The following is a 25221-nucleotide window of genomic DNA, read 5'->3' as shown; positions in this document are numbered from 1 at the left end:
GTTGTAGAAATGCGATCTAGCCGTATGAAACAGTTTTCAAAATTATATTTATGATAAAAATTAGAGGTGCGTAAACCATACCCTTTTTATAATTTCAGAAATTAATTTACAGATCAAGAACGGGCAAATCAGGCAACATTAGATTTGCTGAATCAGTGATATAGCTAAAATAATTTCAAATAAAAATAAAAAATTGGTTAGAACAAATTTACCTGCCCTTAAGTATATTCATGGGAGAAGTATATGAAGAGACCAATTACTTTTAATACAAAGAAGTCATAAGCATTTTTGTCCATCAGATTTTAAATCGCGTGCTTGTACGTTGCTCATTGGCTGTTTGAATTCCTTTTTCCACCATCCATTTTTAACTCTTAAGAACATTTTTTGGCATCCATCTTAGATATAGACATTGATAGATAAGGGACCACATCGTAGTAGGTGAGTAGACTGACCCACCAAAAAGTGTGGCCTTGTCTAAAACACATATCAGTGCCACCATTAAATGAACAAATGCATCTTTGTTATTTGCTTCTCTACTCACCTCAACAGTGTAATTAGTGGTGCAAGCATCATCTCTGTTGAGCATGGAAGTTGGCAATAGATATGTGAGCTTAAAGAAGTACATCAATGGCGCGCCATGTGAATCTGACCTTGAAATCAAGACAGCAGCTCTCTCTCTAGAGCCCCGAAAAGGTTCAGGAGATGTGATTGTGAAGAACCTCTATCTCTCTATCGATCCTTACCAGCTCAATCGCATGAAATTGTGCAGCTCTTCTAGACTTCTCACTCTCGGCCAGGCGAGTCATGGAACCTTATGAATTTTCTGGCCATCTTAGAATTATGCTGAAATCTCTCTCGCTCTCTAGGATTGGGCAGCTATTCTCAACTGTTTAAAATTAATAAAGGCCATAATTTTTGTCAAAGAATCTGAAATTAATGATGTAGAACTGTATTCATATTCATTTATGATTGATATGGTTTTTAGATGATTTGGGCAACTTTCTTGTTACATGCACCAATTTTTTTATTTGTCTAATATTTTAAGATATAAATCAAAATTTTCAAAAACCCATTTTTTATATATATATTTTTGGACTTCTATAGATTTCTAATGAGTTTTATTACGGAAAGTGTATATATAGAGCTCATATTAGAGCGCACCTCAAAACTTTTACAGGAAGAAGTTGTTTTGATGTCAAATATTTTCAAATTGATCATCCAACATCAAGATGCATGGACATGAGAAAAAAATAAATTTTAAGTTTTGGAAATAGTACATCTTTTAATGCATTTTTGGACAGTCAATTTTCAAGATTTTTATAGATCTGCTCGATCTACACTATCTTTGAAGCTTTAAATTTTATTATTAGAGATGAAAATATATTTTAACGCAATCACAAAGATTTCCAGTATTGAAACCAGTGTAGGAAAAATCGGGCAGTTCAAATTTTAACCATCTGATTAGCCCAATTAAATCGGAACGAGCCACTGGTCTGTTCTAGTTTCAACCAGCTTCGGTGAAACGGCCAGGTATTTTAAAAGAAATTTGAAAAAATATTATATAAAATCCAAAAAAATAAGGGATTTTGTTTGTAATGCATTTTCTGATGTTGTTTATCATTTTGGAAAATATTGGAAATTGTTTTGTCCATTAATACTTATTTTTACATTTTTCCATCTTTTATGGAAAAATTTCAAAGTACCTATGGGCACAAATAGATTATTTAAAATCTAGTTTTTCATTAATTTTAAACTTCATTTGGATGCGTTTTGTTTAATCATGCTTAAAATATACTTTTTATATTTTATTAGATTTTTTTTTGACCGCCTCGGACTTACACTGTTAAGTCGACTGGTTTACCGGTTAGAGCGGTTGAACCTCTTCTAGCGTCATGTCTGGTTAACCGTTTCGGTTCGATTTTCCCAACACTGATTGAAACCACATTTCTTGACACTATTTGAAGGTGCGCTCTTAGAGCCTCAACTCTATACAAACTGCACACTTTTATTATTATACTTTTTCCAATATTAATTTTTTAACTATTTTGATAGTTTTATCATATAGAATTATGGACATAAAAATCTCATGCCATATCCGTTGTATCAGTTTTGCTTATTATATTACTCACAATCTTAGTTTATTTGAGCATACAATAGATAATTGACGCACCTGGTGTTGGCGAGGTAGTGGCATCAGACATTGCAGACTACAACAAGGGGGATTGGGTTGCTGATCACATTGGATGGCAGGAGTACAGTGTCATTCATGGAGGAGAAACCATGCGAAAGATTGAGACCAAAGAATTCCCCTTATCACATCATGCTGGAATTTTAGGTGATGCTGTCAAAATATCTCACATTTTTTTTTTAAATATTCCCATAAAATTTCATTAGACAAAGAAGCAGAGCTCAAATGTTACAATAGAGAGGAAGAAATAGATGAATATAAGCTATACTCCCTATTTTAGAGATGAAGCGGCCATGATAGAGGAGAAAGGGACCTAATAAATATAAAGAGAAATATGAAGGGCAGGAATCCAGCTCAAACGACTCACCAAAGAAATAGATCTGGCTAGAGATATTTCAACTGCCCAATAGGGAGCATGAAAAGACCACCACAAGGCCCCCTGGTGGGCCAGACCCATCTTAGGCGTTAACCTCATTAGCCAGATATTATGGTCATCAAACAAATCCCATGACAGGATATCCAACCCATAGGGTGGCGCTCCCACTCCAGAATCTCGCTCCGGGTTTCTAGAGCCAGGATCTCGCTCGAAACCCATTCCCATCTTTTTGGGATATCGCTCCAATTTTTGGGATTCTCGATCCTATTCACAACAGAGCTCGCTCCCGATACGTCAAGGATCTCACTCCCATTCACAACGGATCTCGCCTCTGCTAAAGCACGGATCTCAATCCCATACACAACAGATTTCGCTCCCTCTACTTCACAGATCTCGCTCGTATTGTCTCACGGAACGCGTTCCGTAACATTGTAGATGTGGTTCCAGAATAAATTAGATCCCCGCTCCCAGAATTTTAAGATCGTGATCCCAACGTTCTCGAAACTAGATCCTAACCTAACAAGGTTGTGACCCCATTCCTATAATCTATGGATCTCGCTCACGAGGAAAGTGGATCCCGATCCCGAAAGTATAAGCTTCTCAACTTATGAAATCCCGGATTGCGACCCCTAGGAACTCCGATGTTAACTCCAAGTCTATTTATTTGTTCATTGTAGTCGATGATTCATACCTGAAATGGGCATTTAATTGTGCCTATAGTAATTCCAAAAACAAAATGACTTAATTTTGTATAGGGTGTAGTTTCTATAAGGTTACAAATTACAATCTTAAACAATCCAATTAACGTGTACCTCTAAATTTTATCATAATATGGAATTTTGGTGTAAATGTTTTTTAAAATTATCTAAATTCTATTTTCATAACTAATTAAATATCTTTAAACTCCAAAAATGGTTAAAATCATCTAGATCTATAAACATTTGAAAATTCTTAAAATGGACAGAATAGATAATATGTTGCAAGATGCACAATTTCTGGCACTCATTTTTTTTTATATTTTTCATACACTCTTACATCTTGATGTCGAGATGATCAATTAGAGACTTTTTAAACATTAAAACAACTTTTTTCGATGGATTTTTGGGGTTCATCCTTAGTTTTACATTTTATGGTTGCAACCTTATATAAACCTTTTCCTATATCTTTGATTTTATAAAATAATATATAATTCTCAAATGAGTTCCCAAATTTGGATATATATATATATATATATATATATATATATATATATATATATATATATATATAAATGTTTAAAATTACCTTTATTTCTATGACAATAATTTTTTTGAAATTTTGAAATTTATTTTACCATTTTATGACTTTCTAAAAGAAACTTCTTAAATAAAAATAGCATTTAAATATAAAAATTAATGTTTTTAGTAAAATTTTCATGTAGTTATTTCTACCAAAAAATAGCAGTGATGTATTTCCCCGAATTTAAGCCTAACAGTAACCATATATGCTTAGGTTGTATCCAAATGGCACCCAAATCCTAGACAATATATTTCCATGTATACAAATACCAACGTAAAGTTCATTTTCGTGTCATGTATGCGAATTTGAACAATACTTACATTAATCGTTCGTAGCATTAGAAGACTTTATTTCATACTAGATTAATGGGATTTAATTAACTCATGAACATCTAGGATTGGTTGTGCATGGATCTAGCTGCATGGGTCATTGATAGATAGGACAATAGTTTTTAAATTTAACCAAATTGAGATCATATTTGTAGGGGAATGGGCTGCCATGCTTAGTTGGTGCACGAATTCATGTGTAATAGAATACAACTCATCATACAAGTGGAGTTCTGCGATGGAGGCACCGACCACCATTGTATGAAACGCGATCCTACAATGAATAGAGCTCGATCCTAGCCAAATAAGATCGTTGTATTGTTTAGATAAGGGCGAGACTCAACATTAAATGGGATCTCATTCTTGTTGTCGATGGGAGCGTTATTCTAATAGATATGGGAGCACGATCCCATGTTACATATAATGCGCTCATATCAAATAGGGATCCCGATCCCAATGTATCAAGATATTGATCCCTATTCAAATGGGATCTCACTCTCTAATCAAACGGGATCTCGTTCCGTACATACATGAAATACGCTCCTGTTAAATAGCGATCACGATCCCAATATATCGAGATCTCGCTTCATGTTCAAACGGGACTTCGATCCATAATTTCTACCCTCACCGGAATTCACTCCCCGAACTCCGGAGCTTCGGGCAGCCATCGATTCGATGCTCCAGCTCCCTAAACTGAAGCCGCTTCCGCTCTCGATAACTATGATCCAACCCATAAAAGAGATGATAATCTATCTTAGGTGTTAACCTATATATTGAAGAGAGTACGGGTAGGGAAAGGGTGGCTGAAAGTTAATGGGAGGACATCGACAAAAGGCGAAAAGGGCCTAAGTGGTACGGGTAGGAAAAGGGATGGGCGGTGGAGAGAGAGATGAAAAAGGGAAGGAATGGGTGGTGAAATGGTCTAACTAGAGGTGAAAAAGGGCAGGAACAAAAGGGTATGGGCAGGGAACTATTATACGCTTTTCTTTAGACAAAGTATAATCCGCCTAACTTTTTAGTTTTTTATTAAATCTTAAATTCTTTTATTTTTTTTTGTAGATCTTGGATTACCTCTTGTGTTCTATTTTCTAGTTTTGGGGTGGTACTTTTATTTTCTACCCAGTAAACTTTTACTATATAGAAATTAGAGATTATTTGAAACTGGTTTGAAGATTGTTGTTGCCAAACAGATGTTTTTTATTAAATCTTAAACTGATTTTGAAGATTGTTTTGGTTTCTAGTTTTTGTCTGTACAATTCTGGGATTTAAAACAGATTCAAAAGAATTCCAAAAGTATTGTAAAAAATGTGGGACGGCTTTATAAATTTTTTTTTTTGTATATGATTAAAATGTTTTTTCTCAAAAGATTGGTGATTTATTTTTGCTATAATCTCCATTTTATATTTTCCCTTTTTGATTTTTTTTAAATGCCCCAAACTGTGAATCAATTTTTTTTAAAATCAATTTTTTCTCTACTTTTTAACCTTATTCTAGCTCTTTAAAGTTCATTTTTGTTTTATTTTACTTTTATAAAATTTTGTAAGTTTCAAATTTTTCTTATTTTTTTCGTAGTTTTTAGGGATTTGTTTTGCCCCAAGCGTGACTCGCCTCAGTCTTGTAAACTCACCGGATAACTCACCTCAGCCTCTACACACTAACTGTAACTTTTGAAACTGGTTAATATCTCGAGTCATGAGTATCATCTATTATGAGAAAATGTTGAAATTGGCCGAAGATAAATCTCAACTATACACTGTTTTAATGCAGGGCTTAGTGGGTTTACTGCATACGTTGGCTTTCACCATGTATGTAAACCAAAGAAAGGTGATCGTGTATTTGTTTCTGCGGCCGCAGGATCGGTGGGAAGCCTAGTTGGGCAATATGCAAAACTTGCAGGTTGCTACACTGTTGGTTGTGTCGGAAGCAAGAAAAAGGTTTCGTTCAATTATTTTTCTGTGATAATTCTCGCGTTTAGTAGGGTTCAGATTTGGGGCCAGAGGCATTGTTAGGGTTCTATTCAATCTCCAGAAAACACAAGCAGTTTCTGGGTTTGTTAGGAATATCTTCTGGGTTAAGAAAATAAACATCGTGGGTTCATACAATTTTATGAGATTATTATGATGTTTTGGAGATGCAGGTTGATATGTTGAAAGATAAGATAGGTTTTGATGATGCATTCAATTACAGGGATGAGCCTGATCTAAAAGCAGCACTAAAAAGGTGCATCTCTTTTGTTATAGGATATTATTAGCCATTTTCATGAAGGGGCTAGAATGTTCTTCTTTCTGAATGATTTTGGACAACAAGATATTGAAATTTTAGGATGAAACCAGAGGGACATTTATTCCAAGTCAGTGTTTCTAAAGCGGATGAGATTGTGTGGTTCGAATTGGAACATTTGGGGTCCTCGCCTGATTCATAAAAGCCCAAGACTGGCCCGGTTCCCACCAGTTTAATTTTTTAGTACGTTTCAATTTCTATGAAATTTCTCTATGCTGAACAGGATCTAAACTGGTTGGTCCACCATCTAGATCGGTTCAGTCCATGAGTTTGGTTTTAAAAAAGTTACTAAAAAAAATGCAATTATAAAAAAAACTTTTTATATATATATTCATACATCTTAATGTAAGAGATGATCAATTAGTGGTTTTTTCAACATTAAAACAATTTTTTTTTTATGGGTTTTTTAATTGCTTATGTAATTCTAAATTTTAAGGTTGCAACTTTATATAAACTTTTTTTATTATAAAAAAATTTAATTAAGAATTATTCATAGATATCTTGAGAGCTATAAGGATTTACAGTCTCACTAAGAATATGATATTTAATAGAGCAAAATGGAGATCCATTATTCATGTAGCTGACCCCAATTAATTGAAAAAAAAACTAAAATTATGATCTTTAATAATCCTTATGGTAAAAAAAAATTTGAAGTGCCAGATTTAACAAGTGATTGAACTTGGTTTTTCATCAAGAATTCCCGTGTGGAAACATTTTGCATGTAGCTTTTATCCTTTCAACCAGTTTACATTTTATGGGTGAGGCCAATTTGTTCCGAGTTGTATGTACAATTTGGGGTACATAAAAAATTCTAAAAAATAGGGAAACTATGGGCTTGTGGTATGAAGTTTTTATATACATTTTGGATTTTTGGCAAGGATTGGTGAGCTTTTTTGCCATAATCCCTACTCTTATAATTTTTTTTATTTTTATTTTTTAAATTATCCCCCGACCTATAAATCATTTTCTTTAAATCCATTTTCTTATACCATTTTAAGCTTTTTGGGACTTTTTAAGGTTGCCTTTGGTACTTTTAATACATTTAGTTTAGCTTTTTCTCTACTTTTCTTTTTTCAAATTTTCAAGGGTTTTTTGCAATACTTGGGCGAGTCCGAGATTGGGCTTGGGCCGAGTACCTGGCCTGAGGCATGTTTCTAAGCAATGTTCTTCCCACATGGGGATTCTAATTTCCTCTTAATTATTTTCTTTAGAGTCTTCCACTTGAAGATTTTCAGCTTCACTTAATGAGTTTATTTACAGGCATTTCCCTGATGGAATTGACATATACTTTGACAATGTTGGAGGAGAGATGTTAGAGGCAGCTGTGGCCAACATGAACTGTTTTGGTCGCATTGGCATCTGTGGTGCCATTTCAGACTACACTAACTCTATCAGGACTGGAACATTTGACACAGTTGACACAATCGACAAGCGCATAACAATTCAAGGTTTCCTTGTAGTCGATTACGTTCACATCTACAAGGAATTCTTGAAGGCCACCGTCGATTATTTGCATCGAGGCGAAATTCATGCCGTCGAGGACATCTCTCAGGGCCTCGAGAGCGTGCCTGCAGCTTTTGTGGGGCTCTTCCATGGAGACAATACAGGAAGAAAACTTGTCCAAGTGATTCATCATTGAAGGTGAACAAGTAGAATATTGGCTCATACTTTGCCTAAGGCCGTTGTGTTTATTGTAGTGTTTGCTTTTAATTTACAACTTAATGAATATTGTGATGATATCCCAGTCTTTATTTTGTCCATTGCTTCGGCACTATGCAGGAATTAGGGGAATTAGGGTTAGTTTGGATGCATGGTTTAAAATTCTTCTCCTAAAAGAAATTTACGGTTTTTTTTGCTCTGATTTAAAAACCTCATGATGTTATGTTATTGGAAAAGTTTTTCATGAGTCAGCCGCTGTCCCACAAACGTCCATCTTTATGATGAACGTTGTGTAAAGTACCCCGAACAAAAATATCATATGGACGCTGCAAAAAAAATCCCCATAAAAGGCCACATTATAATTTCTAAAAAATTATTCAAGGACCATGAATCCCTAAAACATTGGATAAAAAAACTATATTTAAAATGACTTTTAGAGAGGGGACGCAGGTGTACATAGGAGTCAGCTGACTCATAGAAACCTCATGGTATATCATTACAACTGCAGCACGTTGTTTTGTTGTATGGGAAGAGAGAATAGAGAGCTTTTGGAAATCCTCCCTTTTTCCCACGGGCCACTTTTTAGCATAGTTTTGGAGTCGGAAAACATGGCGATAGCATGAAAATCTATTATCTTCCCTGATCATGAATTTAAAAACTCAAAAAATAGTGCAAATTGAGAAGATTGATAAACAGAAGGTTTGCATAATGTGTTCATCAAATCTTTTTATTTTTTCATACTCATACATCTTAATATTGAGATGATCAATTTGAGAATTTTTTAACATTAAAGCAACTCTTTCCTATGAGTTTGAGTTTTTGAGGTGAGCCCTACTTCAATAAAATAATGTTCTAATTGTCGCACATGTCCAGATAAAACACAACGTTAACTCTATTCAAACGTATGATTACTTAAGAGACAAAAGCTAGAATGCTAAATTGAGGCATTGATATCGTGTCACGATGAATCAAGAACCAAGGATTTTCAACAATCAAACCTTGGTACAATCAAAATTTTATTTTTCTTGCATGCATGATGGCCTTCTTTTCGTACTCATCTTTTTTTTTTGTACTCCTTATGCTCAAAAGCATTGGGTAATCTTGTTTAAGCCAAATTTTAGCAATGTTTGTCAAATTTGAGAACAAGATCTTGATAAGTGTTTCAGGGGTTATAACTAGTATCTTTGAGTGAAAGATGATAATGTAAATTTTGAGATTTCTATTGCCTGTGTTTGGGGACTCATACCCTTTGTATTAGACTAGATTGGGCATGATGATATGATAGGAATAACTTTGAGATATATGAGCAATTTGAGTGTTAGTTACTTTTTAGTGAGGTAACAATAATTGAGCACTTAAAAAAATGGTATCTCTTCTTCATAAGTGGTTGATGTTTTTATTCAATCTTTTGTAATGAAGAGTGGAACAATAAAAATAAATAAAAGAAATGACAATGGAATATGATTAAGAAAATAGGATAAATTTCCCCCTAATAAATATGTTTTAAAAGGCAAATCTAATACAAGAATTTTTTTATGAGAAATGTTTCTTCCAATCGATTCAAACAACAGAAACTCATTTTACAGAAAATATTTTTCAACAAAAATATATTTCATAAGAAAAAAATTTGGGGAATGATTTTATATCACTGTGTCATTGTACTATAATGACTCACTCTTCTAGAAAATCGTGCTTGTGGTAGTTATATGACCTCAAGTTATGAACACACTCTCATCATCCCAATAATCAATTTCAAAAATTTAATTATATGGCCAAACTGAGTCTCCTCCAACAATGAATCTAGACCATCCTCTGGTGAATTTCAATATGTAGGTCTTTATGAATTCAAAATCATTTTTTTTAAAATTAACATTGTAATCTAGTTATAATAAAGCTATCTCAAAAATTTTGAAAGAAAAAAAATCTTTCTAAGACCAATATCTTAGCATCTCACTAAAATATATGGCCTATATTGATTGGACTAAGAAAATACTTTCTAAAGTGGGTTTTCAAATTTTACTATTTTATTATTGTTCATTAAAATGAAAAGAATGCGTGTTTAAAAATGGAGGTTAAACAAATAGCTCTAACATGATTTCTTAAAGTCATACAACTACGGAACAGTTGCATGAAATCTCTCTCTCGCATAGCTTTTTTCTGATTAGCATTAATAATTCAAGGCTGTAACATACATGGAAGTTGGCAACAGGTATGTTAGCTTGAAGAATATATTAATGGCATGCCATGAGAATCTGAATTTGAATCAAGACTCCCATTCTCGAGAGAGACTAGAAAAGGGTCAGGAGATGTTATTGTGAAGTATCTGTATCTCTCAATAGATCTTTACCAAGTTGATCTCATGAAATCATGTAGTTCTCTTCATACAGTTTGGAGTGGAACAATTCATCTTCCCCTTGGTGAAGTGAGTTGTGGAACTCCAAGAAATTTCACTCATTTGCGAAATACTCTCTCTCTTTCTTGCTTTCATGTACCATATATTCATGCCATATGAAGTTCTTATATGATAGACATTTTCTTAATCTATGATATAATATAATTGTTACTCCGATATTCTCAGAGGAAAGCTTTGAAATGTGACCCCACTTACGTATACTTATAAAGTATACATGCTACTTCTCAGTTGTTAGATTGGAATGGATGTCTGGAATCGCTCATATCATAATTTCATGCTAAAAAACTGTTTAATTAATATTTTTCTGAAAACATAATTTTAAATGAAATTTGAGACATCTCCTCTTCTTATTGGGCGTATCTAGCAAAAATAAAAAAAAAATATTTCTAATGAAAATAAATAACCAAGAAGCGCCTGCAAATTTCATGGGTATTTTGGTAAATTTTCATTGGCAGAAATATTTTCTTATTAGTTTACCATGTTCGATGTATGCATGCCCCAAATTCAATTGCAAAATAATTTTATAGAGAAAAAATTAAACATAAAACAATTCTAAGCTGTAGAATTAACATCTGAGAAACTTTATTCAGATCGGATGGCTGAGAACACCACATACGCTTAATGTGGGTGAGATCACATGTAAAACCTTCTTTGCTCGGTTTGTTTGAGTAGTTGATATGAAAGAGTGGTTGTGGGCTTTGTAGCTTTTTAAGGTTAATGCAGGTTATCTTACATGAGCCTTTCAGTTGGAGAAAACAATCACCAAGTTCATGGGATATTTATGTGAGAAGACGATATGTGCAATGTATGATCTAGTATTGCACTCACGATTAAGCAATGTTTGGAGAAACGGTGATTCAGATTGTAACTGATGGATTCGGATTGGGAACTGGCTGAGCCGGTTTGTTTCTTGTAAAATGTCGAGAACTAGCCACTTCTATCAATTAGAATTGCTCTCACTTTTTATTTTTAAATTTTTTTCCATTTTTTTGTTCTTTAATTAATTATTGGCATCATTGACCCGGATTGCAGATCCGCTGATTGGGACCAGTTTTCTGAATGAGGATCTGGGTAACTGATCAGCTTTTTTAAACCTTGTAATTAAGCAACAAATATTCATGATAAATCAAAGAAATTAGGACTGAGTGAAATAGGAATCCAAACCTCTACATAGAAAAGATTTTAAATGATGAATTTTAGGCTTACTTTACGATGATATTAATAGATACTTCTCATATTTGGTATTCACCATTGTTCATGGACTCAACGGAGTAACTCGACCTCGGCAAACTGCCGTGGCAAGTTTCCCCCATAAAAACTCTTAAAAATCAATAATTTTGTTAAAAAATCATTAATACATAATTTAGAATGTTTCTATATGATTTTTAGTTTTTTATGATGATTTGGGAACTTGCTTGTTATGTGCTCTAATTTCCTTTTCTTTTCTTTTTGAAATATTTCAAATACAAATTAATTATTTCAACCATCCATTTTTTATATATTTTATTCAATTTTCAAAGGCATCATCATCATATCTTTTTTTTCCAATTAATTGGAGTCGGCTAACTTTTAAAGACTTCATTATTATAGTTTTTGCCATTTATAGTTATTTTCGACAATTTCTTACAATAATTTTTGTTTTATATTTTTTGGGTTTTTGGGACCTCCATTGTTCTTATGCAGTCGAATCCACATTGCTGTTTTTAGTCGTACGTTTGATATTATCATCTACATTTAATCAAGATCTTGGTTTATTAAATTGAAGGTGATGTAATTATAGGTAATAGATGGCCATGGTGTTGGCGAGGTGGTGAAATCAGAACGCATAGTACAATTAGGGTCACATGGCTACAGGTCCCTTGAGATGCCTAGAGTATAGGATCATTCCTAGTGGAGAAACTTTGCAAAAGATCGAATCCAAAGAATTGCCATCGTCACACAAGTCATGTTTTTGGTTGTTAGTCTTTATTACTTATTAATTTCTACTTTTATTATTATTAAGCTTACGTTCCATATACTTTGTCTTAGTCTAGCTAATTTTAAAACCTTTAGATTCTAGAGCATCCTTTCAAATTCCAACTTTGTATTGACACCCTTCGGGTCTCATTATCCGCAAACAACATACACTAGTTAGCATTGACACCTTATATAAACCTATTGTAGGTGTTAAGTCAGCCATAACTAAGACAAAAGGCGTGGACTTAACAGTGACACCTGATGTAAACATATTGTTACTAAAAACTCACTTGTCACTCTACTAATTGTTTGCACACTAGTTAGCTTCATAACCTTATATAAATATTTTTCTATAGATTAACTTTAATATTAAATCCTCTATGCCAAGGTAGACAGTGTTAAGGAAAGTATATATTATCTACAAAATTAATATGCAAGATATATATTATAATCAATATATATAAGAAGGGTAGGCGTAGTATCTTATATTTTAAGATAAGTTTAAGAGTGTTTAAGTTCTTTTGATTTCTTTCAATTTTTATCACCTGTCATTTGTCTATATAAAACAAGTTTCTATATTCATAATTAATGGATATAGAGAGTCTACGTGAAACAAAGGGGATGCACCACCCAAGGGGTATTAAAGTTGAATTTTGCTTAGGGTAACCAAGGTAATACATGTCATAGTCAGCGATTCTCCATTTAAAACAAGATTTTTTTAACAAATCTTTGATATTTTGAAATCCATTAAAAGCTCTAAGGTTTTCAAAAGATTTAAAAAAAAAATCATGTTTTTTTTATGAAACTGATATAAATCTATATTTTTATCTTGTTTCAAAAAATCTTTTTCAAAAAGACTTCTTCTCTATAACTTTATTTCTCCATTATATTAATATTATTGAATTTTAATTTAAAGATAAGCACGTTAGTCATGGGAGTAAATCAAGAATGTGGATTTAACAAAAATAGCCATCAAAATTTCACCAATAAGTTCCCTTAAAAAATGCACGAAAAAATAATATATTCCTTAAAAAATAAGTTATCAAAACAATTATATATCTCAAAATAACATGTAAAGCTAGAAGAAGAGTAACCCAATAAAATAAAATAAAATTCTTTAAACCTAGAGCATCCTTATCAAGAGTAAGCAAGAGATTCAATTTAGGTAGCTGAGAATTTAGTATGGGATTTGAATTTGCTTGAGCATTTTGTTGTTTTATTTATATATAAAGAAGCTTGACTAATCTCATGTTTCTACTTTTTATTTTTATTTTATTGGTGCATGCAACATAGCATTTTAGATTTTATTGTTAGATTTATTGAAAGTTTAAACAATAAATTATCAAATATTACTCTAATGATATTGGGTAAGGCCATAAAATTATTGTTTAATGGCGTTAGTGTATCTATACGGTAATTGCAAATCATAATCCTATATTATGTCATCTTTACATATCCAATTTTTTCATTTTATTTTTTTATAGCCAAATCTGAAATATTGGTGATTATGTAGCTTCCTTATTTTTTGGTGATCCGTATTTTTTACCGGATTTTTCCTCCAATTTTTTTGAAATAAAACTTATTTATTACCAATATTTTGGCTCACTAATATATTATTAGTAGCCAACTTGCTAACCATGATCCATGTATAGCCATAAAATGGGGGGTGCTCATGGGCCTTTATCTTGTCCTTCTCAGGCACCTTCATTCCTTTAAATGAGGCTAGATGTTATTAGGATGAGATTATATATAATGAGACCATTTGCCTTTGATACAGGGTGGTCGCAATTGCTTACAACTATTTGATGTGAAATTTGATAATTTGGGTTTGTCATAAAGTTCGTAAAAATTTATTTTGAAATTTACGCTTGGTCAATAAAATAAATGCAACTGCCTAATTTCCCACCCAATGGGAAGAATATCAAACTTAATAGCAAATCAAAGGTTGTAATTTTCAAAATTAAAAGAAAAAATATTACATCCATTAAACAAATGGATTTGAATGAAGAGTTTTTTTTTGAAAAAATTAATTCATTCTTGGAGGTGGTTCACCTCATAGGTAGTCAATTTAATGAGCTGAAATTCAAAAAAAATTTAATTATGACCACCTTGTACCAAAAATAAATAGATTTATTCTATGCTTTTCCAAACCACTATTTCTCAAAAGGAAACTTGAAAAATGCCATCCAATGGAGTTGTGGGAGCACCGGTTGACAATTATGACCTACTGTAGATAAAATTAGAGTTCCCCTTCACCATGTTTACTGGGAAGAGTTCCCTTCGTGGGGAGTGCAGAATAGTTAGCGGAAAACTTCTATTTTGTATAGGTACCTAATCAATAAAATACTTTTAAATTTAAAATTAAATAAAAAAAGTCAATAATCATGAGTCAGTATTTGAATTTTGAAAGCATATTAGTTTAGTTTTTAAAAAAATGATTTTTTTTAAGAATAATAATCATTTTAGGGTGGGCAATGAGCTGGGCGGAAGGTTAGGCCTTGAAAAAACTAGAGCTTGAGCCACAAATGTGGCTCAAGGACCAAGCCTAAGCCAAGGCCATTACAGACCCCGGCCCTGCCCTAGTTAGGCCTTATTTTTTCCTTCTTCTTCTTTTTTTACTTGTTGTTTTTGTTCGGGCCTAGGCCTCTGGCGCGACCCAACCCAACCCCATATCATGTTGACAACTCTAATGAGATTTTGAAAATAATAGCTATTTTTCCATTAATAGGAACTATGAGACCATTGTTTCGGTTAATAGAACTTTGAGCCCATGTCACACGTGCAACAAAACTTTATATATGAAAATAAAGGGTGTGGTTTCTATATGGTTGCAATCTTAAACAATCCAATTAAGGTGTACCTTAAAATTTTGTTTTTAAATTCTTAGTATTATCTTAAAATTTATTTTCATATCTAATTAGAAAATTTTAAATTTAAAAAATGGTTAAAATCAAGTACATCTATAAATATATAAAAATCTTGAAAATCGATGGTCTAGATAATGTGTTGCAAGATGTACTATTTTCGGTACTCAAAAACTTTTTTTATTCATATTCATACATCTCGATGCCGAGATGATCGATTAGCCAGTTTTTTCAACATTAAAACAACATTTTTGATAGATTTCTGAGGTGCATGTGTGATTCTACATTTTAAGGTTGCAACCTTAAATAAACTTTTCTCTAAAATAAAATAATAGTAGATAGTGTTTACCCCCTTATCAAGGACGTCACTAGTAAGGGTAGCAACACACCGGGTCCGGGCCGGGCAAGTCTTGGCCCCGAACGTGTCTGTATAAGGCCGGCTGGCCCGGGCTAGGCTGGGCTAAAAGGATAAAAAGTAACAAAAAGAAAAAGAAAAAAGAAAAAAAGGGCCTAACCGGGCCCACACTGGCCCTAGCGGAGCCCACAGGCCACATTTTGTGGCCCGGGCTTTAGCTTTTAGGGTCGGGCAGACCTGGCAGCCCATTGTACCTCCCTCTTGCATGCGTGCTATTAATATCTTTTTCATTTTCATTTTGAATTTGCTAGCTCTTTGCAAATTCTCCACATGCTCATATGATGCTCAAACTCCAACACCACCTTCTCAAACAAATCCACGCCCAATTTCTCAGAACCCATCTCTCTCACCCCACGACATTCACCTTCAACACCATTATCAAAAAACAAGCTCAATCCAATTCACCCACCATCGCCATTCTTTGCTATAACGCCATGCTGCATGGCGGCTTCGCCCCCAATAAATACACGTTTCCCCCTCTTATAAACGCCTGCTCACACCACCTCTCTCCTCTTGACCTTGGTAGGCAGGCCCATGCTCATGTAATTGCAAATGGGTTTGGTTCATTCGATGGTTTTATACAGAGTGCATTGATTCAAATGTACGCTTTGGGCCTTGACATGGGCTCGGCTGGAAAGCTTTTCGATGCCACTTTAGAAAGAGAAAGAGATGTGGTGGTTTGGACTGCTATGGTTGATGGGTACACCAGGGGTGGTGATGTTGAATGGGCATTGAGAGTGTTTGATGAGATGCCTCAAAGGAATGTCGTGTCGTGGAGTGCTATAATAGCAGGTTGTGTGAGGAGTAGCATGTTTAAGGAGGCCTTGGAGCTGTTTCAAGATATGCAGGTCTCTCTCTCTCTCTCTCTCTCTCTCTCTTCATTTGCATCAGTGCAGGCGACCTAATTTTTGCTGCAATACCACATGTATTTCACAAATTTTTGAGCTGTGCTTATGACAACGTACAAGTCACAGAATTGACGTCAAAGGAGTTCTTGGCAACAAGAAATGAACCAAAGAAAAAAAAAAGACATCCATAAATATTTGAATTATTCAGTGTGGTACATGACTTAGGCCAAATCAGTTCTTGGAATCAAGAAATGAAAACAAATGCTCTTTTAAAAAAATCTTAAATCAACCAAATTTGAACCTCTAGTTGGGACGCAATGTAAATGTATGAGGTGAAATGCGTTCATTGTAACCAAAAAGAGGGAATCCAACTTTTTTAAGGGATTGTTACTATGAGAACAGTTTTCGAAATTTTGTTTTGAATTTTGAATCTAGTCAATAACATATTGGCAACCACCCGATTTAAAATCTAAAAAACAAAAGCAATTGTGACCTTATGCTAAAAGTAATGGTCTCTTTTTATATTTCTCCTTTTCTAGAAGGGGAAAAGGGAGAAGAAAATACTTACCCAAAAAGTTTTGAACGCTTTTAGTGTGGTGCAGGTTACAAGAATGATCCCAAATGAGTCCATAATGGTGAGTGTGCTCACAGCTTGTGGGCATTTGGGTGCTCTCAGTCAAGGCCTATGGATCCATGCCTATATCAAAAAGAGCAACCTCCCTCTAAATGTGATCCTTGGAACCGCGCTTGTTAGCATGTACACCAAATGTGGGTGCATAGACCAGGCACTAAACATATTCAGAAAGATTGATAACAAGGATGTAAAATGCTGGAATTCCATGATCTCGGGTCTCGCCACCAATGGAGATGCACACGGATCAGTCAATCTCTTCTATGAAATGCGGAAGGAAATAAATATAAAACCAAATGAGATCACTTTTGTAGCCGTATTAACAGCATGTACACATGCTGGTTTGGTAAAAGAGGGCTATGGATTATTTGATTTAATGGCCAATTCCTACAAGATTGAGCCTAAGCTTGAGCACTATGCATGCATGGTTGATCTTCTAGGCCGTGCAGGCCGATTAGATGAGGCTTTGAGCCTAGTTGAATCGATGCCCATGAAAGGAGATATCAATATATGGGGTGCTTTATTGGGCGCTTGTAGACTTCAGGGAAATGTAGATGTAGCTGATCGGGTAGGGAACTTTTTGATAGAATCGGGTAGTACCCATTGTGGGTCCTATGTTCTCTTGTCAAATATATACAATGGGGCCGGCCGCCATGAAGATGCGAGAAGGGTGAGAACGTTGATTGTAGAAAGAGGGTTGAGCAAGACACCAGGGTGTAGCTCAATTGAGGTTGATGGGAATGTTGAGGAGTTTCTGGCAGGTGGCTTTTCGCATCCAAAGGGAAGAGAGATTTTCAATACTCTTGCATCAGTCACAAGAGTGTTGCAGATGGAGGGTGGTTATGTTCCACAGAGGTCGCAGCTTCAAATGGATGGCCTCGATCAGGAAGATATGGCTTTAGAGTCATAGGAATAGGATGAGGAATGGGAGTGAAATGATTCTTACAGAGTGAGAAGTTCTCTCCCAACTGCGAAAACCAAGACCAAGACCACAAGTTCACCTCTTTCTCAATTCAGTACATCTTTCAATATGGCAGGACCATTAAAGAATGGGTAAAATGACCCATTGGAAGTAGAGAAACATTCATGAACCTCTACCTCCATTCCATTCCTTGATCAACAAGGGCATTCTTCTCCAACCGATGGGAGAAAGAAATAATCAGAACCAAAATCAATATAACACATTTTTCTTCTCTCCTTGTCCATATGTAACGTGGTTTATATGTCGTCGAAATCAATGAAGAGATTTATTAATGAGAAGAAAAAAAATGACATCACTTTGCATTACCAATCTACAAAACATGTACATAAGTAATATATGGCTGTTAAATGAGATGAAGAAGACCCAATGCACTATATTTCGCATGAGTCAGATTGACCAAAGATTGTATAACGATTATTTGCTATGTTGTCATACACTGCATCTCTCATGAACCTGCAAGAGGAGATATACGAGTTTGGTGAGTTTGTTCCGCCCCATCCTGCTCTAATCCACTTGAATAGGCATGTGTGCAGTCGTGCACATCAGACATGTGCCCACATACATACACATGCAAGCAGAGATAGAGAGAGAGAAAGAGAGAGAGAGAGAAAGAGAGAGAGAGAGAGAGATGCTCACAGAGGCATTAATTGTAAGAACAGCGCCATCTGAGGGAAGGGAACATCCATATATTCCATTATCCTTAGTACTGCCTCTGATTTGATGTATGATCTACAAAACACAGGATAATCCAGATGAAGGAGAGAGGCAAACGGAAAGATGTTCCATTGTCTTGTTCAAATCACTACAATTCAATATCAAAGGAGCCTACATCAAATGTAGCTCGCTCTTTCTTTCTCTCTCTCTCTCTCTCTCTCTCTCAAGTACCCTGTATTGTTTTAAGTTTAAAATTTTCCCAAGAGAATTCCACTCACCTATCTTTCTCAACAAGTACCACACTGGAAATATCATCTGGGGTTCTTCCAGATCTTTGCAGTAGTTTCCTTCCAGATTCACTCTGGAGTGCTTCAAACCTCATTTTCCTGTCAAAATTATAAATTCATGTTAAAGCAATTTAGAAGATACAGATACAAGTAGGCCAGGAAAGTACATAATGATGCAGAGACAGCATTATTGACATTTTAATCAGCACCCTTTTCTTTTGTAAACTGGGAGATCAAAACCAGAATTCAGAGATGGCACCAGTTTTGATGGAATCCCATTCAATTCAAACAGGTTGCTTTGCTCTGATTCAATGGCAACAAGACCACAGCCATCCCAATGAGGCTCTTCATTTTAATTGAAAGACATTTAAACTTCTAAACGTACAAAACCCTAGAAATATGAAAACAATTGCTTGAAAAGAATGGTTACTTTGGCAGACTGAGTCATTCATCTGGTCCAGGACAAATACCTGGATTGCATAAATAGAAATAGCCCTTAGTTCCCACTTTATAATTCAGTACCTATGTCAACAACATCATCAAAACCCTCTTTGGGCATTAAGAATGGTAAAAATGATCAAAGGTTTGCAAGGAAGATATGTCTTATATAAAGATTCCTAGGGGGGAAAAAGAGATGTGTAACTACATGTGCTGTTTGAAAATCATAGGCAAGTGAACAAACCATTTACTCCACCCACTACATGTGATAAGTTATTAGCTTAACCCTTGATCTTGTATAGCCTATTAGCAAGTTCACCAGTCAGCATGAAGTGCTTAGACACATACTTGATTTCATTGAGTTATTGAACCTAGATGTGCTTAAAATTGAAGGCACAAGGAGATCTTCATCTCTTCTATGGCAAAAAGAGCCAACATACTATCCTAGGAATGATTATTTTTTCAATGTAATTTTATAAATTAGTCTCATCTCATAAATCTTAGGACTAATAATTGATTAGTGGCTACTTGCAGTTGAGTGAAAATTTGTTCTTATTCGTAGCCGAACATGTAGTGAACTTCGCCTTGCTGACGAACACTACAGAAAGGAAAGTTCAGAGAATATGAGGTTCATTATGCTGGTATATATGCTCAACATATTTAATTGATGAGGAGAATTTAAGGAAAATTATTTTATTAGGAATTTAACCTTGGCATATTATGGGTCTTTTTGATATTTTTAAATAACTCTTTGGCAACTTTCCTTTTGTAGAATGGGGGACCCCAAGTTGACAGGTTCTATCAACTAAGAAAATATGCATGGGGTAGAAGAAATTGGTTGTGGACACTCAGGCACCTTCGTATGAGTTAACTGGGATAGATAGAAGACCCAACATAGATCCAACTGGTAATGATCCTAATGTGGAGCTATATGAAGAAGTAGCAATGGTAAACCTAAATTTACTCTGAAAAATATGCAGACTTACTAATATTCAACTTCCGTCTTGGTGATTGGTAATCAGCAAAGAGTCATTCACCAAAGGGATTGTAAAATTATTCACTAACAGGGTTGTACATAGAGTAGATACACTCATAAATAGATAAAAATAGATTTAAAAATCATTTAGACAGGCACAATGCATGGCTATGTAGAAAATTTGAAGACTAACCCGCTGCGATCAAATTCACGAACGAACCTCACACCACCATTGCATAAGTTGCATACACCTATGATGAAAGGACTGTCAAGATGGGTGTCCTTAACAGAAATTTTATCAAACTTACAAAAAGAACAGCATATAAATTCGAACTCACCATGCCTTCACAATATGTTAAGCAATAGTCAACTTACAAATAAGTTCTACACTCTATAAAGACGAAGTTCTAGTCTTTTAAGAAAGCAGCTGTTCTAGATAAAACAAATACATGAACACATAATAGGAAAACTAATAAGTAAACAGTAAAGGTTTTTGAGGTTCATATCTTGACGTCAAGAGCAAATTGCAGAATAATCAACGAGCAATATCTATCATGCTTCTTTGAGCATCCATGCTAAAACACCATCATCTTTTTATGAATATTGCTTCAGCACAATGCTTCAAACCGTTAAGAAAGAAAAACCATATCAAGCGAGTTAGTGATTCATGGTTCCCAATCTGCAGTTTGCACAATAACACCTATTGTGAACTGTGTCGCAATCAGGTTTAGCAATTTGTTTGATGGTGAACAGTATAACACAACAAACAATTTCTCGATGCATAATAAAATAACAGTATGCGTCCGATGATTTGTTACCTACATGTTGATTTCACAACCACTTCAGCATTTACACTTGATCATAATGTTGAAATAGGCTCCTAAAACTTTAGGTTCTTGTACATTCATACTGATCACTTTTTCTCACACATGGATGAGGAAAAGCAGAGAAAAAAAAAGAGAGAAAAGCACATTGAATGTTTGGGTGAAGCCATAAAATTCAAAGCATCAAAAAGCTAAAACCACAGATGAAACCCCAAAACCGACAAAAACAAAGGATTTGATAAAGAACACTGTAAAATTTAGAATTGCCATGCTGTGGCAAAGACCTCAAATTTCAAATCGATGTAGTAAATTGGATGAACATATAAAGAATGGAAGGTGAGGGACTTGAAGCAAATAGAAATTCACCATTGACATAATTGTGTCTTAAGAGTCTAATCCTTTCTGTCATCAGACAGGAGTGAACCCGTATTGGCAATGGTGGAGGTTGATTAAATGTAATTGATGGAAGATGTAAATAACCCTGATTGACAGCTATCCAAATAATTATTTGTAGGAATTAGAAGAAACAGGACTTTGTTTCAAGGGAAGAATGTGCATGCCGTCAGATATCATGTGATTTTCAGTAAATCACCTTGTATTTGCGGAGCTATCTCATTCAACAGACACTGATACGAATTGCAGACTTTTAGAAATGGAGTGAAGAAGTCAGGGAATTAGTAGTGCATGCAAATTAACTAATAAATGTGTTAATAACATCAGTCTCTTAGGCACGTTAGAGTCCCATTGCTATCAATAAATGAATCTGAATTCAAAATAATCAAGGAATAGTAGAAAATGCTAAATGGTGGTTTACGAAAAATACGAGCCAAAATGATCCTAGCCAAAGAGGCTGTATCTGGAGTTTCATGCTCTCAAAAAGGATTTCATGGTGGTCCAAAGTTGTACTATGATTAAGTTCCAAGGAGTTCATCTTTCTACTTAGAGATATTTTTGAGAACCAAGGGCATACATCGCAATGGAATCCAATTGGAAATTAGAAAGGAAAAACATACTCAAAGTAAAGATGGTAAAAAAGGTTTTGCTTTGGAAAATGAAATTGGTAAGCAATGGATATATAGATAAATAGAGGACGGCAAGCATGTTGCAAGCATGTTGAAGGCAGCCTATCAGTTTTAACAAGTTAAGATATGGGATAAGAAAATATAGAGAAATCAAAGTGAGTAATGTATGTGCCTCAAGTACTGCCAACTTGATATATTGAAAAGATGGGTCTTTGGCCAAAGGTAAGAGGGCTTGAATCCAATTGAGTATTTTGCACACTGAAAATCTCAACGCTGAACACCAAGATAGCAATGAATATTAAAGACTATAGAGGCAACTAGACAAAAGGGAGGATAAGAATCCAAGTTCTATTAAAATAGGTAGTAATTTCACAAGAGAGAAAGTTCATGGAACTGGTTAAGCCCCTATTTTCTTTCTTTATCTGTTAACACCAGTGACCAGACTGCAAGTCACAAGGACTTCATGAACTATCTATCGTGAATTCCTGATTGAAAACACGTATACTTGTTTGTGGCATTTGCTACACTGAAGAAGAACAAACGAAGTTAACTATGAATACATTATTCAAAAGTGGGTATTAATAATTTTAGTAAAAAAGGAACCCAACTGTGAACCTGCTAATTCTTTCAACAACTGAAGTCCATTTTGTCCATCCCTGAGTAAAATCCCAAATGAAGTTTTGATTCAGAAGCAGAATCCCCAAGTGAGAAAACAATTCAAAACTCTTAAAACAAGAAATTACAAGGAATTTATGATAATGGCAGTAAAATGCATAATCCAAGAGGAAGATGCAGAAAATTAGGAAATTTGAATAGAACGACTCACCATCAAATAACATGATGGGCCTCATGTCATCAGAAAACAAATGGGAGGTAGCCTCCTTCCAGTCTATTACAGTTTTGGAAGATGGAGAAGAAACAGCCATGAGAGGAGAGAGAGTGAGGTAACGACTGGTTTTCTCCCGCACCAATTTGGGTTTTTGGAGGTTGTGGAATTGCAGCCCAGCATATTGCGTGTAAAGGAGGTTGGCCATACGAAAACAGTCGGGATTTACAGGTTTTTCAATGGCAATTTTTAATGGCTATTTATCCTAATCAGGCATTTTGAAAGGCAGGGGTCTCGGCATGATCGTTTGTCTGGTGAAAATGGCACGCACGCACGCACGCACGCACGCAGAGTAAAGCTACACGTAAACGACAGCAGCACCACTCAGCAGCTCGTGCGCGCACCCCTCTTTCGCTCTCTCTAACGACAATCCCCCCTCTCTCTCTTAAAACTCACCCATTATTCATCTTCCGTCTCGCTCTCTAAAGAGAATCTTCCCCTCTCTCTCTCTCTTAAAAATGACATAGCCCCCATTTATCTCAGGGCTTCACTCGCCCCTCACCCATACACGAATAAATGCCAAGTCTCGCCGCTACCACATCATCATCTCTTGGGTACTTGTAGGGGTAGTAATGGGTGGGTGGCAATGGATCGGGTCGGGTCAAGGTCGGGTCGAACTGGACTTAGACCGTATCAAGACTCAACTTAGGTCTAACGTTTTGGAATTGGACCCGACCTATAGGGTCAAAAACTTCGGCCCGATTCAACCCAATTTAGGTCCATGTCTAGAACCTACCAATGCCTATAGGAGATTTTGAATAGTGTTTCGTCCCGCTATTGACATGTTATGTCCATGGCGGTTTATTGAACGGAGCCGCAACGGACAGCGCGTGGTCCGTAGGGGTTTTCGCGTGTTTTTTTAACGCAATGAGCCTAGTATGTCCATTTGGTACTACAACGGACCTGCGGCATAGTAGGTCCGCTGCGGTCTTCTAATCCATGCCATCTGAAAAAATCGGACGGCACCAAGCTTCTGGGCAAAAACATTGTTCATTTTCACCCATAGGCGTTGCATAGTAGCTTCATCGCACTGTCACAATTGTCCGGTAGTGTTTCAATTTTTATTTTTATTTTTAGTGTTTCAATTTTTATTTTTATTTTTACAAATTCACATTACTTGAAATTTGCAGTGTGGGTACATCTTAGTAAAAAGCACCTGATAAAAATATATAAATAATAATAATTCGTAAAATATAAATTGACCAAAATACCCCCATAAATTTTTGGAGGTATTTTTGTCAATTTATATTTTGTAAATTATTTTTTTCATATTTTTATTAGGTGCGTCTCACTAAGATGTACATGCTTTAAATTTCAGATCATTCAGATTAGTAAAAACAAAATGAAAATTGAAAAAGTACCAGACAATTGTGACCGTGCGAAGAAGTTTGGATGGTGATGAAGGTAGGCGAAATCACTGTTCATTTTCTCCTATAGGGGTTTTATAGAATATTCCTATATATACATAAATTTACAGGGGTATTTTAATCAATTTATATTTTACGAATAATTTTTTTCATATTTTTATTAGGTGTGCCTCACTAAGATGTATACACGCTCCAAATTTCAAGTAATTTGAATTTGTAGAAAAAAAAATAAAAATTAAAACACTACCAGACAACTGTGACCATGTGATGAAGTTTAGATAGTGATGAGGGTAGGCAAAATCACTGTTTATTTTTACCTATAGGCATTGGGAAGAGTTTTCTAATATATAAATATAGGGAAAAGTTTATATAATGTTGCAACTTTAAAATGTAGAACTACGGATGCACCTCAAAATTCCATCGGAAAATATTATTTTCATGTTTAAAAACCCTCTAATTGAGCATATGGAGATGAATTATTGTGAGAGAAAAAAAGATTTTGAGTCCCATAAATAGTGCATCTTACAATACATTATCTAGACCATCCATTT

At 34.9% G+C, this 25221-nt stretch overlaps 3 protein-coding genes across 11 annotated transcripts; 2 read left to right on the top strand and 1 right to left on the bottom strand.

Moving 5' to 3' along the window:
• The first annotated feature begins 517 nt into the window (after positions 1-517).
• On the top strand, positions 518-8264 carry LOC18428394 (2-alkenal reductase (NADP(+)-dependent)). 2 transcript variants are annotated; one of them, XM_020663760.2, is made up of 5 exons: positions 518-797; positions 2158-2335; positions 5936-6102; positions 6306-6388; positions 7709-8264. In XM_020663760.2, the coding sequence occupies exons 1-5, from the start codon at positions 585-587 to the stop codon at positions 8085-8087; spliced, it is 1020 nt and encodes a 339-aa protein (XP_020519419.1). In that variant the 5' UTR covers positions 518-584; the 3' UTR covers positions 8088-8264. The 2 variants fall into 2 exon arrangements, with proteins under 2 accessions (XP_020519419.1, XP_088722656.1); XM_088866530.1 differs by lacking the exon at positions 6306-6388 and having other exon boundaries at positions 7709-7846.
• Positions 8265-15951: 7687 nt separating this feature from the next.
• Positions 15952-18525, top strand: LOC105420204 (pentatricopeptide repeat-containing protein At5g66520). The gene is made up of 2 exons (XM_011622950.3): positions 15952-16603; positions 17206-18525. Exons 1-2 carry the CDS (start codon positions 16034-16036, stop codon positions 18142-18144), a joined length of 1509 nt encoding a protein of 502 aa, XP_011621252.2. The 5' UTR covers positions 15952-16033; the 3' UTR covers positions 18145-18525.
• Positions 18458-23843, bottom strand: LOC18428396 (Putative thiol-disulfide oxidoreductase DCC). 8 transcript variants are annotated; one of them, XM_088866523.1, is made up of 7 exons: positions 23244-23481; positions 23033-23073; positions 20765-20822; positions 19628-19679; positions 19149-19256; positions 18853-18945; positions 18458-18669 (listed from the first exon to the last, which is right to left on the bottom strand). In XM_088866523.1, exons 4-7 carry the CDS (start codon positions 19636-19638, stop codon positions 18588-18590), a joined length of 294 nt encoding a protein of 97 aa, XP_088722649.1. In that variant the 5' UTR covers positions 19639-19679; positions 20765-20822; positions 23033-23073; positions 23244-23481; the 3' UTR covers positions 18458-18587. The 8 variants fall into 8 exon arrangements, with proteins under 8 accessions (XP_088722649.1, XP_088722652.1, XP_088722653.1 ...); XM_088866526.1 differs by having other exon boundaries at positions 19588-19679; positions 23244-23473; XM_088866527.1 differs by lacking the exon at positions 19628-19679 and adding an exon at positions 19588-19627 and having other exon boundaries at positions 23244-23383.
• Positions 23844-25221: the final 1378 nt, after the last annotated feature.

Source organism: Amborella trichopoda, chromosome 5, assembly GCF_054954075.1.
Source record: "Amborella trichopoda isolate Santa Cruz 75 chromosome 5, AtrichopodaSantaCruz75HAP2 v2.0, whole genome shotgun sequence".
Lineage (NCBI taxonomy): Eukaryota > Viridiplantae > Streptophyta > Magnoliopsida > Amborellales > Amborellaceae > Amborella > Amborella trichopoda.
This window is presented reverse-complemented; position numbering and strand designations above follow the sequence as displayed.

Excerpts from the sequence above, each read along its gene's own strand:
- LOC18428394 (XM_020663760.2), top strand. The coding sequence starts at position 585 with ATGGAAGTTGGCAATAGATATGTGAGCTTAAAGAAGTACATCAATGGC. Across the intron at positions 2,336-5,935 it reads ACATCATGCTGGAATTTTAG|GGCTTAGTGGGTTTACTGCA; the intron begins GTGATGCTGTCA and ends GTTTTAATGCAG. Across the intron at positions 6,389-7,708 it reads CTAAAAGCAGCACTAAAAAG|GCATTTCCCTGATGGAATTG; the intron begins GTGCATCTCTTT and ends GTTTATTTACAG.
- LOC105420204 (XM_011622950.3), top strand. The coding sequence starts at position 16,034 with ATGATGCTCAAACTCCAACACCACCTTCTCAAACAAATCCACGCCCAA. Across the intron at positions 16,604-17,205 it reads AGCTGTTTCAAGATATGCAG|GTTACAAGAATGATCCCAAA; the intron begins GTCTCTCTCTCT and ends AGTGTGGTGCAG.
- LOC18428396 (XM_006837716.4), bottom strand. The coding sequence starts at position 23,451 with ATGGCCAACCTCCTTTACACGCAATATGCTGGGCTGCAATTCCACAAC. Across the intron at positions 19,257-20,764 it reads CGTGAATTTGATCGCAGCGG|GAAAATGAGGTTTGAAGCAC; the intron begins GTTAGTCTTCAA and ends TAATTTTGACAG. Across the intron at positions 18,946-19,148 it reads GTACTTGTTGAGAAAGATAG|ATCATACATCAAATCAGAGG; the intron begins GTGAGTGGAATT and ends TGTGTTTTGTAG.